The following is a 27,404-nucleotide window of genomic DNA, read 5'->3' as shown; positions in this document are numbered from 1 at the left end:
AAAACCCTTAGTACTAATACCTTTACAATTATTAGGGTTGCTTAACTTAAGGCTGTTCGAACCGGGAATTGACCCTTAGCATCCGTGTCAAGAGGCCAGCAGCAGACACATTACACCAAATCCATCAGTGTGGAAAGTGTGAAATTGTGTTTGAGTGTTTTCTACAGCTGCTCGCTCAATATCGCGTTCGATGAAAGTCACATTATTTATGGCAGCTTAAAGAAAATGAAACATCTGCCTGTTTGTGGATGTAAAAATACATATAATTAAAAAATATATATATATACTTTTCTTTACAAAATGGCACAATATAATACTTCTCACAAATGTAATATTTTTATTTAAAAACAGTAAAAAAAAAAAATAATAAAATAAATAAATATATATATATATATATATATATATATATATATATATATATATATATATAATCTTTTAAATGATTAATCTTGATTAATACATATGTGTGTTTACTGTGTATATTATATGTGCATATATATAAGACATTTTTCATAAATATATACAGGCATGCGTGTGTATTTATATATACATCATAAATATACAAAGTCAACATATATTATGAAAACCAATTTTTTATTTTGGATGCGATTCATCATGATTAATCGTTTGACACCACAACTTTTTTTATTAAGTTAAAAATTAAGCATGAAATGGTGTTGAAGTGTTTTCTAGAGCCGTTCATGTTATATCGCATTCAATAAAAGTCACATTATTTAGGGCAGATTATTTTGTTTATTTATTAAATATATTATTTTCTTTATTTAAAAGTATGCAAAAATGCACACATTTGTAGAAAACAAAGAAAATTTTAATTTAAAAACAGTAAAAAAAAAACTTTAAGCATGAAACTTTTCTAGAGCTGTTTGAGGTAAAAAAAAAAAAAATTGTAAAATTAAATACACAAAAAAACAAAACTTTTTTTGTTTATAAAATGGCACAATATAATACTTATCACAAATATATTTATATTTTTATTATATAATCACAAATATATAATATATTTATTTAAAATCTGCAAAGAGTTTTTTTTAGAGTTGTTCATTCACTACCGCGTTCAATGAAAGTCACATTCTTTATAGCATGTTAAAGAAAACAAACATCTGCCTGTTTGTGGATGCAAAAAAACATAATTTGTAAAACAAAATGCACAAAAAACAAAAACATTTTTAGAAAATGGCACAATATAATACTTGTCAGCTTTGCTTATAAATATAATATATATTTAAATATTTATGCATTTTTTTAAGCATGAAATTATTTGGGTTTTCCAGAGCAGTTTGTTTAATAACGCATTTAATAAAAGACATGTTATTTATGGTAGCTTAAAATAAACAAATACATAAACAAATACTTTTTTGTTTGAAGAAATACAATAAAACAGACATTTTTGGTTGCCAATAAGTGCATAAGCATGGTCTGAAATATTACAATATATAAAACAATACAACACATGTAAGTTTTGCTCATTATTTAATAAATATTTGCATTTTTTTTTATGCCAAAAAAAAGTTTAATTTTCAAAACCTATGCCTTTAAGAAAATAAAAAGTGCACTATAAAAACGTAAATAAAAATGAAGATGTGTCAGAATTTTTAGGATTTTTAGAATTTTAGGTATTACTCAGATACTGTTATTACGAATTAGTTTCTATTTTTGTATATTTTATTGTAAGTTTTAGACAGTTCGTTATGTTTTGGCCTTTTGTATTAGTTTTTATTTTAGTTTTAACTCATTCGTTTAAAAAAAGAATTTTTATCAATTATTTTTTTATATTTTAAAATATTTCTAATATTTCTAAATATTAATAATATATATATTTTTTTAAATAAATTGTAAATATATAAGCAACAGCATTTTTATGGCTTTTGCTTTAATTAGTTATTTTAGTACAGTTTAAACAAGAAGAAATGTTGCCTTTTTTTATTTCACTCAACATTTATTTTAAAAGTAACATTTTTTTTTTTATATATATATATTTTAATGAATTATAATAACCCTGTCAGTAATTGGCTATGTTTTTGTTCTCTCCCTGAAATAAAGCTATTGAACCAAAAAATCAGACATCTGTAACTACATCCATCCCATCATCCACTGTGACTCCTTTGGGATTCTGTAATATCCGTCCCGCTGAATGTCTGCCTAATTAAGTGACTGACCCTGTCTGCACCAAACAGAACTGTGTGCGTCCTGCCATCGATCCGGGACCCTCGGCAGCCTCGACGAACTGACCCGTCTGACCCAGAACATTGACTGACAGAACTGCAGTAAATTAGATTCTCACCTGCTTAAATCAGGCACAGGTTAAGAGATAGAAAGAAAGATAGACAGACACATGAACGGTGTTCGTTTTCTAGATACGAGATGCAATAACGAATTAATTCGTTTATCTCAGCTTTTCATGTCCTTTTGTAAATTTCATAGAAGTTTTTAAAGGGATAGTTCACCCAAAAATAAAAATTCTGTCATTAATTACTCACCCTTATATCATTCCAAACCCGTAAGACCTTAGTTCATCTTCAGAACACAAATTAAGATATTTTATTTGACCCTGTATAGACAGCAACACAACTACCATGTTCAAGGCCCAGAAAGGTAGAAAGGACATTGTTAAAATAGTCCATGTGACATCAGTGGTTCAACCATAATATTATGAAGCTACGAGATTACGTGCACAAAAAAAACCTAAAATAACAACTTAGTTCAACATTTCTTCTCTTTCGTATCAGTCTTCGATGTACATTCACGAGAGTACCTTGACATTGCTGTCTATGCAGGGTCAGAAAGCTCTTTAGATTTCATCAAAAATATCTTAATTTGTGTTCTGAAGATGAACAGAGGTCTTACAGTTTTGGAACGACATAAGGGTCATGAATGACAGAATTTTCATTTTTGGGTGAACTATCATGTGGATTAAAAAATGCATTTATGTGCCTTTATTAGAAAGTAAACATGTATTATTGGGAAGTATTATGGAGAACACAAACAATGATTATATCCTAAACTATATATGAATTATTCCGATATTTTTTATACATTAAAGTAAATTTATCAAGTTCCAGCATCTTTTTAAAATTTCTTTGTGAACTTGAGTTCAGTTATAGTTCATTAAGATTCATAAAAAATAAGAACTTTGCTAAGTTAATGACATTATTGATAACTGTAGGAATTACCAACATTTTTGGACATATTTGGTTTTTTATTATTATTAGTTTATTTTATTTTTTTAATTTCTCAGTTGTTTGATGCATGGCATGTGTTACATAATGTATATATGTGTGCATTTCAGATTTCCTTTATCAGTCTTAACATTTCTTTTATTTGTTATTTGTATTGAAAGCTTAATTTAAAAAAAAATGTAAAACAAAATAATAATAATTACATTTAAACAAAATGAAATCAAAATTTGTCAACATTTCATCTTGTCACTTGTACTCAAGTTGAAAATTTCATTTAAAATTTTAAAAACAAAATGTTATCATTTTTGTTTAAAATAAAAGTTTAAAAAAGTGTTATTGTATAAATTCTGCTTATTTGATCTGTCTTTACATTTCATTTGTTTATTTGTTTCAGATGTAAAAAATAAAACTAAAATTAAAACAAGCTTAAAAACAAAACAACTTGTTATAAATTGTTCATTTGGTCAGTCTTAACATTGCATTTAATTATTTTTGTATCAAAAGTTTAAAATGTAAATTAAAATTCTACAACATGTTTAAAAACAATGTATGTTGTTTTAAGTTCTACTCTTGTTTAAGTTCTGCTATTCTTGTTTTACCCTATTTGTTGTGTAATTCATAGTTCTAAAGAAAATTTTGCTTCATTTTTTGTATACGTTGCACATTTTGGAATAAAAAAAACAATGTGTAAGTTTCTGTCTTGATTTGCCTAATATTTGTATATGTTGTATATTTTGGAATCAAAAGAAACAGAAAATTGTGGAGAAAAAAATTACTGACTGAAGAACTGAAGAAAAAAAGAAAATGTGTACGTTTCTGTTTTGTTTTGGAATATGTTGGACATTTTGGAAAAAAAAAGACAAAATTATGGAGAAAAAAGAAAACATTTCAAAAAACAGAAAATTGTGGACAAAAAACAATATATGTAAGTTTCTGTCTTGTTTTGCCTAATTTTTGTATATGTTGTATATTTTGGAATCAAAAGAAACAGAAAATTGTGGAGGAAAAAAAAAGAATGTGTATGTTTCTCTCTTGTTTTGCCTTATTTTTTTGTATACGCTGCACATTTCAGACTAAGAAGAGACTGAAAATTGTTTAGCAAAAAGAAAATGTCTAAGTTTCTGTCTTGTTTCACCAAATTTTTTGTATACGTTGCACATTTTGGAATAAAAACAGAAAACTGGAGAAGAAAGAAAATGTGTACGTTTCTGTTTTGTTTTGCCTCGTTTTCGGAATATGTTGCACGTTTTAGAATAAAAAGAAACAAAATTATGGAGAAAAACGAAAACATGCAGGTTTCTGTCTCGTTTTGCCTCATTTTTTGTATAAGTTGAATAAAAAGAAACAGAAAATTGAGGAGAAAAAAGAAAATGCGTGTGTCTGTCTTGTTTTGCTTCATTTTTTGTATATGTTGCACATTTTGGAATAAAAAGAAACAAATATATGGGGAAAAAGAAAACGTGTAAGTTTCTGTCTCCGTTCGCCTCATTTTTTGTATATGTTGCACATTTTGAAATAAAAAGAGACAGAAAATTGTGAAGAAAAAATAAAAATGGTAAGTTTTTGTCTTGTTTTGCCTCATTTTTGTACATGTTGCACATTTTGGAATAAAAAAAAAAAAAAAACAGAAAATTGTGGACAAAAAACAATGTGTATGTTTCTCTCGTTTTGCCTTATTTTTTTATATACATTGCACATTTCAGACTAAGAAGAGACCGAAAATTGTTTAGCAAAAAGAAAATGTGTAAGTTTCTGTCTTGTTTCACCAAATTTTTTGTATACATTGCACATTTTGGAATAAAACAAAGAAAACTGGATATGGAAATTTTTGGATATGTTGTATATTTTGGAATCAAAAGAAACAGAAAATTACGGAGGAAAAAAAAAAGAATGCGTAAGTTTCTGTTCTGTTTTGCCTCTTTTTTGGAATATGTTGCACATTTTGAAATAAAAAAAAAAACAATATATGGAGAAAAAGAAAACGTGTAAGTTTCTGTCTCCGTTCGCCTCATTTTTTGTATATGTTGCACATTTTGGAATAAAAAGAGACAGAAAATTGTGAAGAAAAAAGAAAAATGGTAAGTTTTTTTCTTGTTTTGCCTCATTTTTGTACATGTTGCACATTTTGGAATAAAAAAAAAAAACAGAAAATTGTGGACAAAAAACAATATGTGTATGTTTCTCTCGTTTTGCCTTATTTTTTGTATACGTTGCACATTTCAGACTAAGAAGAGACCGAAAATTGTTAGCAAAAAGAAAATGTATAAGTTTCCGTCTTGTTTCACCACATTTTTTGTATACGTTGCACATTTTGGAATAAAAACAGAAAACTGCAGAAAAAAGAAAATGTGTAAGTTTCTGTTTTGTTTTGCCTCTTTTTTTTGGATATGTTGCACATTTTAGAATAAAAAGAAAAAATTATGGAGAAAAAAGAAAACATGCAGGTTTCTGTCTCGTTTTGCCTCATTTTTTGTATACGTCGAATAAAAAGTAACAGAAAATCGTGGAGAAAAAAAAAATTGTAAGTTTCTGTCTTGTTTTGCCTCTTTTTGTCTATGTTGTACATTTTGGAATAAAAAGAGACAGAAAACTGTGAAGAAAAAAGAAAAATGGTAAGTTTTTGTCTTGTGTTGCCTCATTTTTGTACATGTTGCACATTTTGGATAAAAAAAAAAACAGAAAATTGTGGACAAAAAAACAATATGTGTATGTTTCTCTCGTTTTGCCTTATTTTTGTATACGTTGCACATTTCAGACTAAGAAGACAAAATTATGGAGAAAAAAGAAAACATGCAGGTTTCTGTCTCGTTTTGCCTCATTTTTTGTATACGTCGAATAAAAAGTAACATAAAATTGAGGAGAAAAAAGAAATGCGTACGTGTCTGTCTTGTTTTCCTTCATTTTTTTGTATATGTTGCACATTTTGGAATAAAAAGAGACAGAAAATTGTGGAGAAAACAGAAAATGTGTCAGTTTCTGTTTTGTTTTGCCTCATTTTTGTACGTTGCACATTTTGGAATAAAAAAAAACAGAAAATTGTGGACGAAAAACAATATGTGTATGTTTCTCTCGTTTTGCCTTATTTTTTGTATACGTTGCACATTTCAGACTAAGAAGACAAAATTATAGAGAAAAAAGAAAACATGCAGGTTTCTGTCTCGTTTTGCCTCATTTTTTGTATACGTCAAATAAAAAGTAACAGAAAATTGAGGAGAAAAAAGAAAATGCGTACGTGTCTGTCTTATTTTGCTTCATTTTTTTTGTATATGTTGTATATGAAACAGAAAATTGTGGAGAAAAAAATTGTAAGTTTCTGTCTTTTTCAGTACATTTACATTTTGGAATAAAAAGAAACTACAAATTGTGGAGAAAACAGAAAATGTGTACGTTTCTGTTTCGTTTCGCCTTATTTTTTGTACATGTTGCACCTTTTTGGAATAAACACAAACAGAAAATTGAAAAAAGAGAAAAGAAAAACATAAACTTCAACTAAACTGACCGTCCATCCCTTGATAGGGCAAAAAGGACCCCTTCTCTCTGGAAGGGCATCAGTTTTTCCTGTAGCTTCTGTGGAAGGGCTTGAAGTGCATCTTTGCCATGGAGAGAAACCCCATCGGGACCAGATTTGACTTGACTTCTCATTGTTTTCATACTCTGTACATTAGAAATACATTCAAAAACATTCATAAGTAAATGACATGCATTCTGATTTGCAGTTACGCACGCATCGTATTACCACACCACACATACACTCACCAAAACACGATCATTTCCTAATTCCTGCTGCCCTTATTTGACATTTCGCGGCAAGAAAGTCCGTTGCGTCACTAAACCCGTCGTGCGTCATATCCGTGCGACTAGGGGAAAAAAAAGAAAATATGTATATGTATAAAACAGTGTGTGTTAGTTTTGTTTTATGCTATTGACAATATGTTCACGTGTACGACACTTTACTTCATACTAACCGTGGATTAAAACGCTTAAATAAGACTGTTTGGTATCTTAACATGTGTTTATGTTAAAAGTCACGCTGCCGTGGTGTTATCACATTTATGAAACAGACAAAAATGTATTTTAAGCAAATACAGTAAGCTGTAAGAGCAAATGCCACTCACTAGGTTTCTTTCACCCTTGTGTGGATCTTAGAAATGTAACGTTAAACAAAACCTAGAGCGGAAAACAGTTGGAACAAGAGAGCTACTTCCGGTACGTGACAGCAAAAGTTACAAAAATCCGCAAAAGAAGTTTATACTTACACCAAGTTCAATAGAGAAACGTACAGTTGCTATTATTAATAATTAATTTAAGAATTAGCTATATGTTATAACAGTGCTTTATTAGCATACACTTTTCTGTTTTGTTTTTGACTGAAGTTGTATTACATTTAAGCTAAGTTACTTTAAAGCGTTTTGCTTATTAATTAATGAAATCATAAGATTTTAATTCGATTAATAAATTAGTATTTTTTATAATGTTCGACATTTCTAACAGAAATGGCTATAAATATGTTTTTAATCATCTGTGATAGCCATTAAAAATAAAAATAAAAAATTTCTCGAGCCAAGCTGCTCCCTCTTTCGGTTAAACGTTGTTAATTCACCCCTTGAATTTTTATTTTCTCTTCCAGGAGTTTGAGGATTTTGTCTTCAATGCCGCTGACAGACCGACAGCTTTGACTTCAGCCTTTAGCAGCCATTAGACTCATTATTTCTCTTCATTCCTCCAAATATTTATACGTCTATTTATCCTACAGGTAAGCTTACGGCATATTAACATCCTTAACCCTTCAATATCACGATTTTTGGTGTCGTTCCTGTGAATCTGAGTGATCTGGCAAGGCTGTGTGTGTGTTTAAACTCATTTAGCTTTACCATGTGTGTTAGCACACCACAGTGTTTTAGGCTTATTTTAATGGTTTTAAACCAAACATCGGCCTCAGATCACTGACAGCGTGTGTTTTTAGTCTCAAAGGGTGTTTTATAAACAGCCTTTGTGTTTTGCTCTTCGTGTATTTGAAGTAAATGTGATAAATGATCTTGCATATCAGGGCCAAGGAGAGATCAGACACATGAAGTGTAAATAAACATGCAGGTGTGTAAATCTCAGATAGGTTCATGCTTTAATCTGCGTAATTTATTATTATTTCTTCTAGCCGCGGTGCTGATGTGTTTTTGTAGCTTTAGGGTTGATCTTTGTGGGTTGATGAAGCTCCAGGCTTCATTCATAAGGGCCTGTGCAGGTGATTCAACCACCAGGAGATGTTGTTTAGTAAAAATAAGTGTTTTTGGTATTAAATGTTATATTTACATTTGACACTTAATGATTTTGTTTACTTACAGCCTTTTTGAGGTTTTAGAAATGTGTGTTGTATTTAAAACAGCATTAGAGCTTTTTTCAGCTTTATATGGCAGATTTTAAACTTTAAAGCAGTTGTTAATCTTTTTTGCTTAATATTAAAATGGCTGCGTACTAATATTTACACTGAAAAACGTTGATTTAGAAACTATTTTAACTCTAAAATTTGTAGTAAATTTCAATTAATTATAAAGAAATGGCAAAGGCCGCACTGAATTAAATCATAGCCATATTGTTGTTTTTAAACCTTAATATTAGACACTAATGTTTTGTCTTTTTTTAAATTATAATAGTTACATACTGCACATTATAGACACTGAAAAACATTGGTTAAAGGAGAAGTCCACTGCCTAAACAAAGATTTGCATGTAATCACCCCCCTTGTCATCCAAGATGTTCATGTCTTTCTCTCCTCAGTTGTAAAGAAATTGTGTTTTTAGAGGAAAACATTTCAGGATTTTTCCTCCATATAATGGACTGATATGGTGCCCTGAGTTTGAACTTCCAAAATTCAGTTTAAATGTGGCTTCAAACGATCCCAAATGTGGTTGTAAACAATCCCAGCGGAGGAAGAAGGGTCTTATCTAGCAAAACAATCGGTTATTTTCATAAAAAAAAAAAAAAAAAAAACATTTAAATACTTTTTAATCTCAAACGCTCGTCTTGTCTTTCTCTCCCTGAACTCTGTGTATTCTGGTTCAAGACAGTTAGAGTAACTTCCAATCGTATTTTCTCCCTCAACTTCAAAAATCATTTCAAAATCATCCTACATCACTGCAGAAGTACCGACCCAGTCTTTGCAAAGTAAATATGCAAAGAAGATCAAACACCCTTAACAAAAAAGGTAAAACAGTGATATAGGACGATTTTGAAGTTGAGATGGGAGTTTTTCAACATACCCTAACTGAGTCTGAATACACAGAGTTTATGGAGAGAAAGACAAGACGAGCATTTGAGATTAAAAAGTATTTAAATTGTATATATATATATATATATATATATATATATATATATTTTTTTTTTTAATGAAAATAACCGATCGTTTCGATAGATAAGACTCTTCTTTCTCAGCTTGGATCGTTTACAACCGCATTTGGGATTGTTTGAAGCCACATTTAAACTGCTTTTAGGAAGTTCAAACTCTGGGCACCATATCAGTCCATTATATGAAGAAAAATGCTGAAATGTTTTCCTCAAAAAACATAATTTGTTTACGACTGAAGAAAGAAAGACGTGAACATCTTGGATGACAAGGGGGTGAGTAAATTATATGTGAATCTTTGTTTTGGAAGTGGACTTCTTCTTTAAGAAACCGTTTTAACTCAGAAATTTCTAGTAAATTTCACAATTAATTATAATGAAATTAACAAAGTAACACACTAAATTAAACCATAACCATATTGTTTTTTTTAAGCCTCGATATTAGACAGATTTCAAACTTATCCTTTTTTTATTGTTGTTTTAATATTATAATTGTTACTGCACAGTATATACACAAAAAAATTGGTGTAAAATTGGTGTTTAACTAAATTTTTAGTAAATTTCACAGTCCATTACAAAGAGAGGGCAAGTGATATTAAACTTAACTTGAAATTTTGAAGTAGAAGGACTGAAATAAAACATTCTCAAATAATCTTATTAACAACTTTAATTTAACAACTTTTATTTACACAAACACTGCACTCATTATGTAACAATGAACATGCTACATTATTGTTACTCCAAAACATAAAATAATAATAATAATAGTAATAATTATCATTATATTATATGTGACCCTGGACCACGAAACCAGTCTTAAGTCGCTGGGGTTTATTTGTAGCAATAGCCAAAAATACATTGTATGGGTCAAAATTATTGATTTTTCTTTTATGCCAAAAATCATTAGGAAATTAAGTAAAGATCATGTTTCATTAAGATATTTAGTAAAATTCCTACTATAAATATATCAAAACTTAATTTTTGATTAGTAATATGCATTAGTAGGAGCTTCATTTGGACAACTTTAAAGGTGATTTTCTCAGTATTTAGATTTTTTTGCACCCTCAGATTCCATTTATTCAAATAGTTGTATCCAGATATTGCCCTATCATAACAAACCATACATCTAAGGAAAGCTTGTTTATTCAGCTTTCAGATGATATATAAAGCTCAGTTTCAAAAAAATTGACCCTTGACTGGTTTTGTGGTCCATGGTCACATATGATATATGATATGATATTATTTTATTTTTTGTGTGTGTAGTGGGCTCATCATACTGGGAAAGTCAATTGTGCTTCATTCTGGGATATATTATGAATGTGGTGTATTTTGTTTTATCAGATGATCCAGTTATTTAAATCATACGAAAAAATTGCATACTATGTACCATTTACATACAATAAACTGAAGGAATAGTGTGGTGCAATGGTATTTTAAATGATTCCTAAATTTTAAGATTGGCGCTTTAACTTTTGAACACTATTTCGAAAAAGTAAACTAAACAGTATAGATTTTAAATATGAATAACAAAATAAAGATTTACAAATAAAATTACTGGTATCGGCTGGAAATTTCTAGATCTAACGCTTAATTTTTTTAACACTATTTCGAAACAGTAAACTAAACAGTATAGTTTTAAAATATATATGAATAGCAAACTTAATACACTTTTACGATTACATCACATCTACCAATTAAATGTTTAACCATTTTTTCTTATTTCTCAATTGCTAAATGAGTTATTGTAAATATTGTTATAGTATAGGCTGCTTTTGCTTATGCACATTTCCTAAACTGCCTTTTTGGTGTCATATTAGTGCCTACCTTGACTGCAGTTTTAAGCATCAAATCTAGTGAGCCCCCTATCTAGATAGCATTTTTTTTCATCTCATATGTAGTGATCTTCTTTCATAGACAAGACCAAGTGAGCTGCCTTTTTTCTTCAAGTCACTTAAGCGTTTGCTAATTTGTAAAATTTTTTTAGTAAAACATGTTTTTGGGCTGCTTTCTAACATCTATACTTACGGTTTCTTTCCCCCTTATTATTATATCTTTAGCATGAAGTTATGCTTTTTATCAATGCATCTTCAGATCAATTACAGTAACGTCTGGGCCCCTTTGTGTCCAGCTCAAGGTTGTATTAGTGATATTACAGACATTATAATCTGCAACGTTTTGCATTTGCAATCTAGATCTTTAATTATTCAGAATTCCAGCAGCCCAACGATATATTTTTTATAACCTGTATCTGCTAGGTGAACTTAATTTTTCTTGTAAAGCGCTGACATGATGCATAGTCTCGCACTGAGGTTCTTTTTGTCCTTGCGATTGTTCAGCTGTTGTTATTTTATTTATATATATTTTTAAACACTCATGCGGTGTATTGTTAGGCGTCCTGGTTTCCTGTGCCGCCGGCCTGTTTCTGTCACGCCGAATATTAATGTTCGTGCGCGAGAGGCGCTGCGGTAAGGAATGATCCACGAGCTCCTGTTCGTACAAGCTCATCTGCATCACCACAGGAGGATTCTCACCTGCGCACCCCCATCCCCCTTTCACCTGAGCATCACTTCATTCTGCAGCACCGCATTCGTTATAGACAATGAGATGACTTTTATTTAATGACTTTTTCCCTAGTAGGTAATCGTGCTCTCTGTTCAACCAATAATTGCCATTTTTGCTTAAGAAATTAAACTAGTGTTATGAAATGGTGTCCAAAGGAGATTAAAATCAATTTGTTACTTTTTTGCATGTTATTGTGAATGTTACCTGTTCACCATATGCGCCCTGTTCACCCAATACGCGCAGTGAAACTAGAACATGACCTTCTAGGTTAAGACGTGCAACCAGTACTGTGATATGCAGCTGAGCTGGTGTCCAAACTAGGTCAGAGGCATCTGGTTATGCTTTTGACAAAAAATTTGTTACTGTCTTGATTGTTGCCTGTTCACCTTTTGCGCCCCGTTCACCCAATAAATGCCATGAATGTAGAGCAGGATCCTTAGTTTGAGTTAGCGTTGTGATTTGTTACATTACATTACATGTAGAAATTGTTAGAGTTTGAACAGGAACTATTTATGGAAGAATAAGTGGCAGTCGTGCCGGACACATTTTTGTGTTTAAGATAGTCATCGTGCATCCAAAAGCAACAGAATGCAGGGTATTGCGAGGCGTTTTTTAACTTGACACACCTTTTTAAAAACATGACGCCTTTGCTGTGTGTCTCTTAAAAACTGTGAAACACAATGCAACAGCCAAAATTGTCCATCTGACGCTTACGTACATAGACCAGAAATAGCCTACCTCGGGTGCTTGAGCACTTTTTTCTGTCCAGTACTTCAGCAGTCAATATGACCAAAATGAGGAATGAGGGATAAATTATCTAATGTTTATGAGCAAAAGTTGCTTTTTAAATGTTATCTGTTCCCCCTGTGTGCCCTGTTCACCCATTAAAGTTTGGTAAATTTAGAAGCAGGCATTTGAGTTGAGGTTTCTGCAGTGATATGTAGTTGACTTGGTGTCTGACAGAGGCCATAATCACCTTTATACGTTTTAGCAAAATATTTGTTACCATTTTGAATGTTACCTTTTCACCATGTGTGCCTTGTTCACCCAAAAAGTAGTGTAAATCTAAAGCCAGAATTTTGTGTTATTGAATGTAAAGTGAATTGGAGTCCAAAAGAGGTCAAGATCACATTATGCTTCTGGCAAAATATATAGATAGTACAATAAATGGAACTGTACCAATTTGCCCTGTGCACACTGTTCACCCAAAAAGTACATTGAATTTTTCTGCTTAATTTTTGTGTGGAGGAGTGAATAGTTGTATGCAGTTGAACTGGTGTCTGAAAGCGGTCATAAGCACCTAGATAAGTTTTTAGCAACCTGTAAGGTATTGTCCTGAATGTTAGTTACCCTTTTACCCAGTGCACCCTGTTCACTGAAAAGGTAGTGTAAATTTAGAGCCAGACTTTTGTGTTAATAAAAGTAAAGTGTTATGTGATATAAAATGGTGTTCGAAAAAGGCCATAAACATTTTGATAAGTTTTTGGCAAAATATTTATAATTTTGAATGTTACCTTTTCACCCTGTGTGCCTTGTTCACCCAAAAAGTAGTTTTGTAAATTAAAAATTTTAATTTAGGGCACAACTTTAGTGTTAATGAAAGTGAAGTGATATAAGTTTGTAAAGTGATAGAAAATGTTATTTGGACAAAATATTAGGTAGCATTTTGATTGTTACCTTTTCACCCTGTGTGCCTTGTTCACCCAGAAAGTAGTTTTGTAAATTTAACGTTTAAATTTAGGGCACGACTTTGGTGTTAATAAAAGTGAAGTGATATAAAGTTGTAAAATGATATAAAATGTTGCTTGAAAAGGCCATAAACACCTCGATAAGTTTTGGCCAAAATATTAGTTATCATTTTGATGTTACCTTTTCACCCTGTGTGCCTTGTTCACCCAAAAAAGTAGTTTTGTAAATTTAAAATGTAAATTTAGGGCACGACTTTGGTGTTAATGAAAGTTGTGAAGTGATATAAAATGGTGTTCAAAAAAGCCCATAAACACCTTGATACGTTTTTGGCTAAATATTTATGATTTTGAATGTTACCTTTTCTCCTTGTGCACCCTGTTCACCCAAAAATTGAGAATTCACAGCTGGGCGTATGTGTTAGTGAGTATACAGTTGAATTTGTGTTCAAATAAGGGGTCAAGATAACCACGTTATGCTTTTGCCAAAATATATGCTGTCATCTAGGATTGTACCCGTTTCCCTGTGTACCTTGTTCACCTAAAAAATAGATTGGAATGAACAATAATATTCAGTTGAACTGATGTCCAGAAGAGGTCGAAGTCTTGTTATGCTTTTAGATAAAAATCCGTCATCATCTCGAACGTTACCCGTTCACCCTCTGCACCCTGTTCACCCAATAAGTACTGTGAATCTAGCACAGGAACACTTTATGTTTTTACAGCAAGATTTGTTATCGCCTTGAGAGCATCTCGCATCCAGATTTCCACAAAACCCTCGTCGGCTCATTTTTCTTGCACGCGTCCGGGTCTCGGAGATGCCCAGAGGTGTCACCTGGACCAGAGAAATGACCGTTGTGACCGGTCACCTTTAAATGTCAACACATTTTCTCATTCTGTTCGTACATGGCTGGAAAAGCCGGCGGACAGCAGACCTTCTCTCTTCCCTATGTATTAACGAGAATAATGACCGGTGTGGTGAATTATGGCGCCGTGGTATTTTGGGGCGCTACAGAGTTATTGACCTGTTCTCTCTTTCGGTAATCAGCGTGGAGCTGGACGTTTCTCCCTAATGAGATAATATCCGATACAAATTACTACTGTGCTACCTCCTGCTGCCTCCGATGCTTTAGTAATCCATATCTTTTTCATTTATTCTTGCTGTTTTGCATAGGCAACGTTTCATGGTCAAGCTAGTCCTGAAGCACGACGTTAAGCGCCCCCCGCCCCCAGCATGCTTATTAGAAGGCGCCTGCAAATTTCGCCCCTTGTCCCGAGGCTATTCCCACCGTGCTTGCGGACACCGTCAGGGGGAAAGCAGAATAAACGCGGCTGTCACGTTTCCTCCGCAGGCGAACGGCATCTTGGGCTACAATTAGCCAGCAGTGCCAGTCCTCCCCCCCTCCGGTCTTTTGTTATGCAAATGAGACGCATGTAATGCGCCGTTTAGCTGGAATTTTTGCAGATTTTCTCTTTCACTGAAAGGAGCCGCTTGGTGAATGGGGAGTTTTACTTTAACTTGACTGGCTTTGTGCAACTGTCAGTTTAGACTTTTTTCCTTTCTCCGCAGCGAAAACGGCGGTAGTTGTCGGCGCAGTCAGTCACAATCACGTCAAGATGACGATTGTTTGTTAATTTGTAGTTTTGTCTGGATACATTGTTTGGTCTGCAAGCGTGTTTGCTTTGAATTGTCTACTTAGACTGCGGTTTTGAGCGTCGTGCCTACCTACCTTGATGACGTTTTGAAAATCGAACATATTGGGCTTCCTACCTAGACGGCGTTTTTGAGCATCACACAGGAAAGCTGACTACCTAGGCAGCTGTTTTTGGAATCCGATCTTGTGAATTGGTAACCCAGACTGCATTTTTAATGTCATACTTTGCAGGCTGTCTATCTAGACAGCCTGTCTATCTAGAATTTCTAGGCATCGAACCTAGTGAGCCACCTACATAAATGGTGTTTCTTGGCATTTTACTTACTTGGCTCCCTTTCTAGACAGCATTTTTGGGCATCAAAATGAGTGAGGTTCCTATCTAGATAGCATTTTTGCCCATCAAACCTTGTGAATTGCCTGCAGTTTTAATGCAGCATTTTATAGACAGAATTTCTAGGCATCAAACCTAGTGAGCCACCTACATAAATTGTATTTCTTGCCATTTTACTTACTTGGCTCCCTTTCTAGACCGCATTTTTGTGTATCAGAATGATTGAGGTCCCTATCTAGATAGTGGTTTTGCCCATCAAACCTTGTGAATTGCCTGCAGTTTTAATGCGTCATACTTTGTAGGCTGTCTATATAGACAGAATTTCTAGGCATCAAACCTAGTGAGCCACATACATAAATGGTGTTTCTTGGCATTTTACTTACTTGGCTTCCTTTCTAGACAGCATTTTTGGTCATCAAAATGACTAAGGTCCCTATCTAGATAGTGGTTTTGCCCATCAAACCTTGTGAATTGCCTACCTAGACTGCTTTTTTAAGTGTTATACTTTATAGGCTGTCTATCTAGACAGAATTTCTAGGCATCAAACCTAGTGAGCCACCTACATAATTGGTGTTTCTTGGCATTTTACTTACTTGGCTTCCTTCCTAGACAGCATTTTTGGGCATCAAAATGACTGAGGTCCCTATCTAGATACCATTTTTGCCCATTAAACCTTGTGAATTGCCTATCTAGGCTGCATTTTTAATCACCATATTTTGTAGGCTGTTTATCTAGACAGAATTTCAAGGCATCAAACCTAGTGAGCTATCTACATAAATGGGGTTTCTTGGCATTTTACTTGGCTTCAAAACAGCATTTTTGGGCATCAAAATGAGTGACGTCCTTATCTAGACAGCTTTTTGTGGAAGCAAACCAAATGAGCTCCCTAAACAGGATTGTTTGACATAAAACCTTGTGAGCTACCTAGACAACATCTCTGGCCAATCAAATCTTGTGAATTGCTTACACATTGTACTTTGTAGGCTGTCTATCTAGACAGCATTTCTCAATATCAAACCTAGTGAGCCACCTATATAAATGCTGTTTCTTGGCATTTTACTTACTTGGCTCCCTTTCTAGACAGCATTTTTGGACATCAAACCTAGTAAGCCACGTACATGTATGGTGTTTCTTGGAATTTTACTTAGTTCCCTTTCTAGACAGCATTTTTGGGCATCAAAATGAGTGATGTCCCTATCTAGATGGCGTTTTGAGCATCAAACCTAGTGAGCCACCTATATAAATGTTGTTTCTAGGCATTTTACTTCCTAGACAGCATTTTTGGTAGCCATGATTTTTGCCAAGTAAGACATGTTCCTGGATCAGCATTACTGTCCAAAAATATAGACTTAACCCAATCAGAGGGAAATGATAGCTGACTAACAACGGTGTAGAAGCATCTAATTCTGATCGTAATCCTAGAACTGACATTTCCTGAAAAGTTTTCCCTCAACTGATTGGTTGATTAAACAAGGATGTTAATCCAGAATATGTTGTAATTGGTGAAATTACGTTCACCAGCATTTTTGGGCATAAAATCTAATGAGCCACCTACATAAATGGTGTTTCTTTGCATTTTACTGATCAAGATAGCAGTCTGGGGCATCAAACCAATTGAGCTCCCTTACTAGGCAGCATTTTTGGTGTAATATTTAACGAGCAGTGTTTCTTGGCATTCTGCTCACTTGGCTCCCTATCTAGTGAGCATTTCTGAGCATCAAACCTAGTGAGCCATTTACATAAATGGTGTTTGTTGGCATTTTACTTAATTCCCTTTCTAGACAGCATTTGTGGGCATCAAAATGAATGAGGTCCCTATCTAATGTCATTTCTAAGCATACCTACATAAACAGTCTTTCTTGGCATTTTACCTACTTAGCTGTTTTTCTAGATAGCTTTTTTGCGGGGCATTTTACCTATTTACCACCCTATCTAGACAGCATTTTGGGGCATCAAACCTAGTGAGCCACCTACATAAATGGTGTTTCTTGGCATACTTACTTAATTCCTTTTCTAGATAGCATTTTTGGACATCAAAATGACTGAGGTCCCTATCTAGACAGAATTTTTGGGCATCAGACCTAGTGAGCCACTTACATAAATGCTGTTTCTTGGCATTTACCTACTTAGCTTTTTTGGGGTGCATTTTACCTATTTACCACCCTATCTAAACAGCATTTTTGGGCATCAAACCTAGTGAGCCACTTACATAAATGGTGTTTGTTGCCATTTTACTTGCACAGCTCCCATTCTAGACAGTGTTTTTGAGCATCAAACCTAGTGAGCCGCTTACACAAATGGTGTTTCTTGGCATTTTACTTATTTAGCTTCATTTCTAGACAGCATTATTGGCCATCAAAATGAGTGAGGTCCCTATCTAGACAGCATGGGTATACAACCTTGCAAGCTCCCTATTATATCTAATGAGCTACCTATGTAAATGAAAATTTTGTTCATATTGTCTGGAAATTGTTTAGTTTAAAATCACATTTGGTTTGCCGTAGTTTTGTTCCCATTCAAAGCCGCTTCTCTGTCTGTCGTTTGTTTTTTGGCTACACTTCGTCAGTAATGCGCAAACCGTTTCCGTGACCCACTTTTCCCGATGACCTCACCTGCCTGCGTCGGTCAGCAACGGCATGGTCGCTCACTCATTAAACCTGGGCGTCTACCTAACCTCCCTCCAATTAAGTTAAGATATTTTTCATTTTTTTTTAAGCGCACGAGGCACAAAGGGACATCACTTTTAGCAGGGCGTGTGTGCGACTGCGGCACTGGGTTCGACGGGTAGCTTACGTGCAAACCGAATAAGGTGGATTTGCAGTGCTGGCGTGCTCCTACCCTGACAGACTGTCCCACAGTGGCACTTCGCCACAGTTGGTCGTGTGTGTGTGTGTGTGTGTTTCTCTTTGCCGTCTGCCTCTCTCTCCGGTCCACAGGGGCCATCTGATTGGCTCTCGAGGGTGGAGCCCTGCTTAGCGCTGACATACTGCACCCAGCCCTCAGGGCGCTCTGATTGGCCAGGGGAGCGATGACATCACAAAGGCCAGCTGTTGATTTGGCGGAGAGTGTGTGTGCGTGAGAGAGAGAGAGGAGAATCAGGAAGGATTGCGGCAGCGATGGCTTTGGGCAGGTACGCGAACGCTCCGCGCTCAGACGGAGGAGAGCAGAGCTGCACTGAGCGCGCTCCGTTTGAAGGCACTCGGGCTGCTATGGAAACTAACGATGTGAGCCGAGCAGTGGATCATGAACACCAGGCAGGTGTGTGTGCGTGAAGTCTTGGATGTTTTGATTTTGGAACTGAGGTGAATGTGACTTTAACTGAAAACTTTAACTGAGTAGTTCGTAATATCATAAGTATGCATTTTGTGATTTATTTTTTTTATTATGAAACAAGGTTGCAAAGCATAAGTGATAATCTAAATTTATTTTACTGCTAATTTATTCCGTGCTAGCGTTAAATTCATCGCAACTAAATTCGCGTGTCAGCAATTTATACTCCGTGCCCGTGTGAGTGTGAGAGTGTGTGTGTGCGCACTTTGTAATGACATTCTCGTAATTGCTCTATTTTATAATTTAAAAAAGCGCCCGAGGCGGCTATCAGCAGAAAGCTGGGTGTTTGTGTCGGTGTAAATTACAGCCGAAGGCAGCCCGGCTAATATCGTTAATGTGGCGAATCGTGTAAATGAACTGATGAGGAGAGGAGAGGAGAAGAATAGCTCGACTGTGACAGCGGCCACACACTGAGAACACGGATTGTGACGGGAGGGGGGGAAAAAAGGAGGGAAAACCATTAGCGACGCTTTTATCCAGAAATATGGGCCATTTGCATATTAGTCTAAAACAGGGGTGAAGTGAAATACACGTAGCCTGGCCTGGAGCCCGGTGCGCGATGCGCTTCTTTTGTCAGGAGGGTAAGTGCTCGTTGCTTCCTGAAATATGGTGATTAATAATTGATAATGGGAAATTACAGATGAGCTTTATTGTCTTGGACAACACGCTTGAAGCAAGATAACAAATGTTGCGTAGCTTTTTGTGGAAAGGTCAAAAAGTTACGCCTGTGTTTGTTTTATTTCTTTTACTTTGTGTCGTCTGGTTTTTGTCTTTTGTTTGTTTTAATGCTTTGAGATGAAAGAAAGCAAAACAATAAAACAAAAGCTGTATTTGCGGGATGATGTTTTCGTTTTGTCTGCGTGTCCGACCTTAAAACCTAGTAAACTACCTTGAACTGCCCTCACTTAGCTTTTTTTCCCCCATGCCTACTGGTTTTCCCCATCAAAAGCATGTTAAATGTTCGCCTAGACAGCATTTGCGTGCATCGTAATTAAGCGCGCTACCTTCCCAGACAGCGTTTTTGGGCATTATACTGTTTGAGCTGCCTAAGTAGCAGTTTCAGGCATCATTTTCGTCTGCTTAATGCACAAATGTAAATGTAAAAGCTTGTTATACGCCCACCGAGACAGCATTTGCGGCCATCAAATCTAGTGAGCTGGTTTATACCTATTGAGCCGCCTACCTAGACTGCGTTTCAGACATCAAAAAGCTTATTAACTGTTTGCCCAGACAGCAATCATCCATTATACTTAGTGCACTTCCTTCCTAGACAGCGTTTTTGGACATAATACCTTGTGAACTGCTTTTTTGCCGTTTGTGCTGCATGAGTAGCAGTTTTGGGCATTATTTTCGTTTACTTAATGCATGGATGTAAATGTAAAAAAATTGTTATTTGCCAACCCAGACAGCGTTTTTGAAAGCGAACTGATTTTCTAAATGCATTTCAAGCCTAGACTGCATTTTCATGCATCGAAATTGTTTTGCACAGACAAGAATTGCATGCACCATACTTAGTGCGCTACCTTCCTAGACAGCTTTTTTGGGCATTGTTCCAAATGAGCTTCTTGCATGTATTGGCGTATCTAGTGAGCTGCCTACCTAGATGTCTTCGCTGAAGGTTTTACAGCATTGTTGAGCATCGTATTTTGTGTGCAACCTCTCTAGACAGCAATTTCGGTAACAAACCCATGTTATACACCTAGTGAACAGCATAATATGACAAGATTTTTGGGCATCATAGCTTGGGAATTATGTAAGGTGCCTATCTAGACAGGACTTTTGAGTATTTTACCTTGTTAGAGCAATATCTTGATTGTTTTTGGGCTTCGTACCTAATACGTAGCATTTTTGGAAATCAATATCTACCTATTCATCGTACTTCGAGTTTTGTCTACCAATAAAAATGCCCGAAAACGCAGTATAGTCTTCGAGACAGCCGGAGTGTTTGTGTGTTTCTGCGGTGGTTGATTTTCTTGTTTTTTTTATATCCTCCAGCGTCAAACTCGGACATCTGTACTGTCAAGTTTGTGAAAATATACAGGCTTCGAGGTCCGCGGGGAGTCTTTTCTCTCTAGTGATGCTCGGAAGAACTTATTGAATATGGAGCGAAAACTGTTGTGCGAGCAGGAGGGGAGGGTAGCTGCGGTGGAGGGCGTATTTTGAAATGCAGATTCGGATTTTCACTTCACCTCGACATAAACGGAGGGAAAAAGATACGGCAGTGTTCGAGATTAGCCCGCAGCAAGAGAGATGCTCGGATATTTATGAACAGCGCTCGCGTAATTCCTGCCCAACTGTAGGTGTTTCGATCCGCGTGTGGGTGGAAGAGCTCTCTCATAAGTCATAATTGTCCTTGAGAGCGTCACTTGGTGCGCAGTTGTGCCGCCCATTGTCCCTGCGACCTGGAACGGCTCTCGAGCCCTGAGGAGATGAAGAGGCGCATGCTTCCCGCGGCGATGCACAGTGACCTGTGCGCAAACACTCATGGAAAAGTCATGGCACGGTCTTGGATCACTCTGATGGACCGTCTGGTTGTTTGGATGACAGCTTGTGTGTTTGTGTGCGCGCGTGTGGTCGTACCCACCTGTTCTTGTCATTGCCGCCACCTGCGTTACTGTCACATTGCGCGCGATGCTAATCCCTTGAATTTTGATTAGTGTGTGTGTCACTATGCGACTCTTCTGGTGGGTTTAGGAACGTGGAGCTCTAGATTGGACGGTGTATTCGGACCCACTTGGCGAGTCGGGTTAGGCCCGTTTGACCTCGAGATACAGGGCGGGTCTTGACTTGGCGTGGGTTTCTAGATTGGCTGTGGCAGGATGGGTGGAGGAGGGGGTTGGGGGGTTGTTGGGTCATTGATGCCCAGGCGAACACTGGCCCATATGTTCAGTTCATTCGGACACAAGCTTGAATGGATGAATCTCACTGAATCTCACTTTAGCATGATGTGAAGGTTATAAAACAACTTATGAATATTCATTATTTTCAAGTAATTTTAATTAAAATTAGATCAGTAGTCTTCTGAACTGATTTGTTATTACCTGAAGCTATTGAAAACATTAAAAAAGCTGAAAAAATACTAGATGAGAAACTTGGTAACATATTAGATGAGAAATGAAAATAAGACATGAAGCCTTAGTAACTAATTGAATTAATATGGAGCACTAAAATTGCTAACTGGAAATAGAAAAAAAAAATGCTTTTATAAAAAATCAAAAATTAAATTAAATCTAAAATTGTTAACTGGAAATAAAAAAAGCATTAAAAAAATGACAATTAAATTAAATCTAAAATTGCTATATGGAAATAAAAAAAGCATTTAAAAAATTACAATTAAATTAAATCTGAAATTGCTAACTGGAAATAAAAAAAAGCATTTAAAAATTACAGTTAAATTAAATCTAAAATTGCTAACTGGAAATAAAAAAAATGCATTAAAAATTACAATTATATTAAATCTAAGTAGAAATATTAAAAGAATGCAAATAGCAAAAGGACATCACAAAATTACTAAAAATCTAACTAAAATTAAAATAAATAAAAAAAACTGAAAATATTCTTTTTTTTTTTTTTTTAAGAAATTTTACAGAACTAAATCAGTAGGATCAGTAATTTGGTCATCTGTATTGAGTTGGCTCCGTGGTTGCTGTCATTACTAACTGAAATTAATTAGCACTAAAATGGTTACTGGAAATTAAATAATAATAATAATAATAATACAGTTGAACCTAAATAGAATCTTAAAGAAATAATAATAAAATGGCAAATATGCATAACAAAATGACTAAAAATTAATTTTAAATTTGAGACATGATGAATAATGAATAAAATGAAACCCAATTCAAATTATTAATAATATATATGTTTCTTTTATTAAGGTCATGTTATTAATAATCCTAATTTTGCAATCCTTGTTAAATCAACTGATATCATTTTTAATCATTTTTAATATTTAGAGAGATATATTTTAAATAAATCAATTTATTTATTTGCGTGTTAGCAATGCCAGTTTTGGTCATCCAGATTTTCTTTATTTTAAAGATGGAGAGTTCTTGACTCAAGAAATTACAGCTAATTACAGTTATTTTACTCAGTAGGAAGGTTAAAGATGCAATATCAGCAAGACCCAAACTTAGTCATACTGAATTGAGTCAATTCTGTTAAAAAGCATCTATTATTGCATTCCAACCAACACAAAATATTTATCAGTTTGAAGGTGGGATCGTATTATCGGCTTCGTATTCATGATAGCTCACTGAAATACTGAAATGCGTCAAAGGTTCAGCGTTAAACATGACTTCCTCTCTGTGTATTTTAATGTTCCTGTCTCTCTGCGGCACAGTCTGTTCTCCATATTCATGTCACCACCCTGACACTTTTTCAAAAAGCTCTGCAGTGCTGCTCCCGAAAGACCTTCCAGACTTTCCGTCAAACAAGTCCAGCTCTCCCTCACGGACGCTACTGTATCCATGCGTCCCTGACCTCTTGACCTCGCCGTATTTGACCCCTGACCTCTGTCCTTCTGTGTGTGACAGGTGTCCGAGGGTGATGCGGAGCGTGTGCGTGAGCCGTGGCTTGGCGACCCGACCCGAGCACTGGTGACGGGGGTCATGGGACTGCTGCTGCCCCCTGTCCGTCTCTCAGTCCGCCCCGCTGCCTCCAGAGGCCCCAGGGTCCTACGCTCCCTAAGGTTCCAGCCCAGTCCTGAAAACAGCACAGCCGGTAAACACAATTTCATTTTAGAAATACAAAAATGTTTTGGCTTTATCATAAACTCATATATGAATGCATATTTTTTTAAAAACTTGCTTATCTAAATTTAAGTAGTAGTCATTTAACTTGTGTAACGTATAGTTACGGACTAAGTAAATGTGTTGTCTTGCGTACGTAACTTGCGTAACTTACGAAGTAAATATAGACTATGTAAATGTATTCTTTTGTGTATCTACATTTCAATAGTTACGTAACTCACTGTAACTTATAGTTGCGTACTGTGTAAATTGATTCTCTTTTGTGTATCACACTTACAATAGTTACGTAACTCATGTAACTCACTGTTACGGACTGCGTAAATTCATTCTCTTTTGTGTATCTCCCTTTAAATATGGCTTGAAAGTATATATTTTGTGTGTCTAGATTTAAATGGTTACGTATTTGTGTAACTTTCAGTTAACAGCCATATAAATCAATTTTCTTTTGCGTATCTAGACTTCAATGGTTATATAACTTGCGTAATGTCAGTTACGGATTGCGTAAATGCATTCTGTTTTGCGAATCTAGGTTTCAGTAGTTACGTAACTTACGTAACTTTAGTTATGGACCACATAAATGCAGCCTCTTTTATCTAGATTGCAGTAGTTACATATTTTGTCTAACTTAAGGTTACGGACTGCATAAATGCATTCTCTTTTGCGTATCTATATTTCAGTAGCTGCGTAACTTGCATAACTTTAGTTACAGATTACATAAATGCATTCTGTTTTGCGTATCTAGATTTCAGTAGTTACGTAACTTGCGTAACTTTCAGTTTCGGACTACATAAATGCAGTCTCTTTTGTGTATCTAGATTTCAGTAGTTACGTAACTTGCATAACTTTCAGTTACGGATTGCGTAAATGCATTCCCTTTGGCGTATCTAGACTTCAGTGGTTAGGTAACTTGCGTAACTTTCAGTTACAGATTATATAAATGCATTCTGTTTTGCGTATCTAGATTTCAGTAGTTACGTAACTTGCGTAACTTTCAGTTTCGGACTACATAAATGCAGCCTCTTTTGTGTATCTAGATTTCAGTAGTTACATAACTTACGTAACTTTAGTTATGGACTACATAAATGCAGCCTCTTTTATCTAGATTGCAGTAGTTACATATTTTGTATAACTTAGAGTTACGGACTGCATAAATGCATTCCCTTTTGCGGATCTGGATTTCAGTAGTTTCGTAACTTGCGTAACTTCAGTTACGACTACATAAGTGCATTCTCTTTTGCGTATCTAGTTTCGCAACTTGCGTAACTTCAGTTACGGATTACGTAAATGCATTCTGTTTTGCGTATCTACATTTCAGTAGTTACATAACTTGCGTAACTTTCAGTTACGGGCTACATAAATGCTGCCTCTTTTGTGTATCTAGATTTCAGTAGTTACATATTTTGTGTAACTTAAGGTTACAGAAAACATAAATGTATTATCTTTTGCATATCTAGATTTCAGTAGTTACATAACTTGCATAACTCATAGTTACAGTCTATGTAAATGCGTTTTTTTTCAACCAGAACATTTGAAAATAATTCAATAGTTATGTAACTAAGAGTGATTTCTAGGTGTCAACCTACACTACTGTTTCCTGTGTTTTTTGTTTGTTTGTTTTTTCCTCTTTTAGACTAGCCTTAGCAATATCGTTTTATACTAACCACAAGTTGTACTGCTATACGTAATTTTTTTTTTTCACAAGCTTTCCTAAAGAAACAAATTGTACAAAATAGACGGTTTTGCATGTGAATATTAGTAAGCAGTGACTAATCAATATTTATGAGCTTTCATAAATGCATTATGAATATTAATAAGTTTGTGACTCCAGAAATGGTTATAAATCAATGTCAGCATTACACTATTGATACTCATGATTAATAACATTTCTTTTTGATCTTCAGAAACACAGCCTTTGTTTAGTTACCAAATTGAGTCCCACAGAAATGAGCCAAAAAAATTTGGTAGGACATATTGCGCAAACTGTGTTTTTATTCGCCTCAAATTAAATATAGGTGCAAATTTACCTATGAAAAAAATCACTTATGAATTTTAATTATGTAGATTGACATTAGCCTGTAGGCTTAACTGATTGGCCGAGATCAAATAAAAAAAAAAAAAAAGGATAATTAGGCACTTATTCAGGTGGCTAATTAACGAATGCTACTATGGGAAATTATATTAATTAGGTTACATGACCGCACACTCCAGGAAGGTTACGAAGCACAATAATTTTGCCATCACATGTTAAAATCAACATAATTAAGCTGTCAACTAAATCAGTAGTGTGTGTTTTTAATCTTATAGGTGGTGATTTTCGGTCTTGCTTCTGAGGATAATGTCTGAATCTTCTCTGGACACCAGAAGTTGTGACGTCATGAAGGTTCTGGAGAGTGACGGGCCGCACATGGCCGATCCGCCCGTGACCCTTAACGACCCCCAACACGCACCCCAGAACAACGGCACGCACGCCCAGGAGTGTGTGACAGACCAAAGTTCCTCCCATCAAACTCAGGTAAATCTAGCGACAACACCTTGAGTGGTGCGTTATGGGTGACACAGTCTAAAGTCTTGATGCCTCTCGCGAATGGCTTATTATGGGATGGTGGTATGCCGTTGCCGTGGTTTCCGTTATCCTAATGTCTCTGCTTAAAGATAGAGATAAGAGAGCGAGATGAGTAGAATCAGCCAATCGGATCCAAGCTGGCGTGTGATTGGCTAATGCCAAGAAAGAGAGGGAGGACAGTTAATCTGCACCTGAAATCCTGCTGGTTTATCTGCAAACCCTCAGGGTGTGTGAGTGTGTGTGTGTGTGCGCGTGTGTGACTTTGCTACCATCTGCTCTTGGTGCATTGAGAAAGGGCAGTGGCCAGGTGCATTGAAACACATGCTGATCTCAGCTCTATTCCTCGCTCATTGTTCATTTCTCTCTCCTCTCCTGCACAATTAACTGCTTCACTGGTGCACGTACTCCTTTAACGATATATTACCTGCAATAACATGCACAACTTTTTGACCTTCTGGATTTGGCATAAATTTCCAGAACTGGAGATATATATATTTGCTGCTTTTCTGTGTATACATTTATATACAAGACATTATAAATGTCTTGACTGAAACGTGACCAATTTATTGTGTCTTTGCTGTATTAACTTGATCCAAATGTTTATATATATATATATATATATATACAGTGGGTACGGAAAGTATTCAGACCCCCTTAAATTTTTCAGTCTTTGTTATATTGCAGCCATTTGCTAAAATCATTTAAGTTCATTTTTTTATGAATGTACAACAGCACCCCATATTGACAGAAAAACACAGAATTGTTGACATTTTTGCAGATTTCTTAAAAAAGAAAAACTGAAACATCGCATGGTCCTAAGTATTCAGACCCTTTGCTGTGACACTCATATATTTAACTCAGGCACTGTCCATTTCTTCTGATCATCCTTGAGATGGTTCTACACCTTCATTTGAGTCCAACTGTGTTTGATTATACTGACTGGACTTGATTAGGAAAGCCACACACCTGTCTTATAAGACCTTACAGCTCACAG

The 27,404-nt window shown here is 35.1% G+C and overlaps 2 protein-coding genes across 2 annotated transcripts in view; one reads left to right on the top strand and one right to left on the bottom strand.

Moving 5' to 3' along the window:
* Window positions 1-7,343, bottom strand: part of zranb3 (zinc finger, RAN-binding domain containing 3) — a 93,754-nt gene extending 86,411 nt beyond the window's left edge. Inside the window, exons 1-3 of the mRNA XM_051094449.1 lie at window positions 7,313-7,343; window positions 6,954-7,054; window positions 6,697-6,851 (exon numbers count right to left, since the gene is read on the bottom strand). Of these exons, the coding sequence (XP_050950406.1) occupies window positions 6,697-6,848 (152 nt within the window). The 5' untranslated portion in view covers window positions 6,849-6,851; window positions 6,954-7,054; window positions 7,313-7,343. The remainder of the gene's footprint in view (window positions 1-6,696; window positions 6,852-6,953; window positions 7,055-7,312) is intronic.
* An 11,349-nt stretch (window positions 7,344-18,692) lies between these two features.
* LOC127153333 (R3H domain-containing protein 1) overlaps window positions 18,693-27,404 on the top strand; it is a 50,135-nt gene continuing 41,423 nt past the window's right edge. Inside the window, 3 exon segments of the mRNA XM_051094364.1 lie at window positions 18,693-19,024; window positions 23,632-23,818; window positions 26,152-26,359. Of these exon segments, the coding sequence (XP_050950321.1) occupies window positions 26,183-26,359 (177 nt within the window). The 5' untranslated portion in view covers window positions 18,693-19,024; window positions 23,632-23,818; window positions 26,152-26,182.

This window comes from Labeo rohita, chromosome 22, assembly GCF_022985175.1.
Source record: "Labeo rohita strain BAU-BD-2019 chromosome 22, IGBB_LRoh.1.0, whole genome shotgun sequence".
In the NCBI taxonomy this organism is placed as follows: Eukaryota; Metazoa; Chordata; class Actinopteri; order Cypriniformes; family Cyprinidae; genus Labeo; species Labeo rohita.
This window is presented reverse-complemented; position numbering and strand designations above follow the sequence as displayed.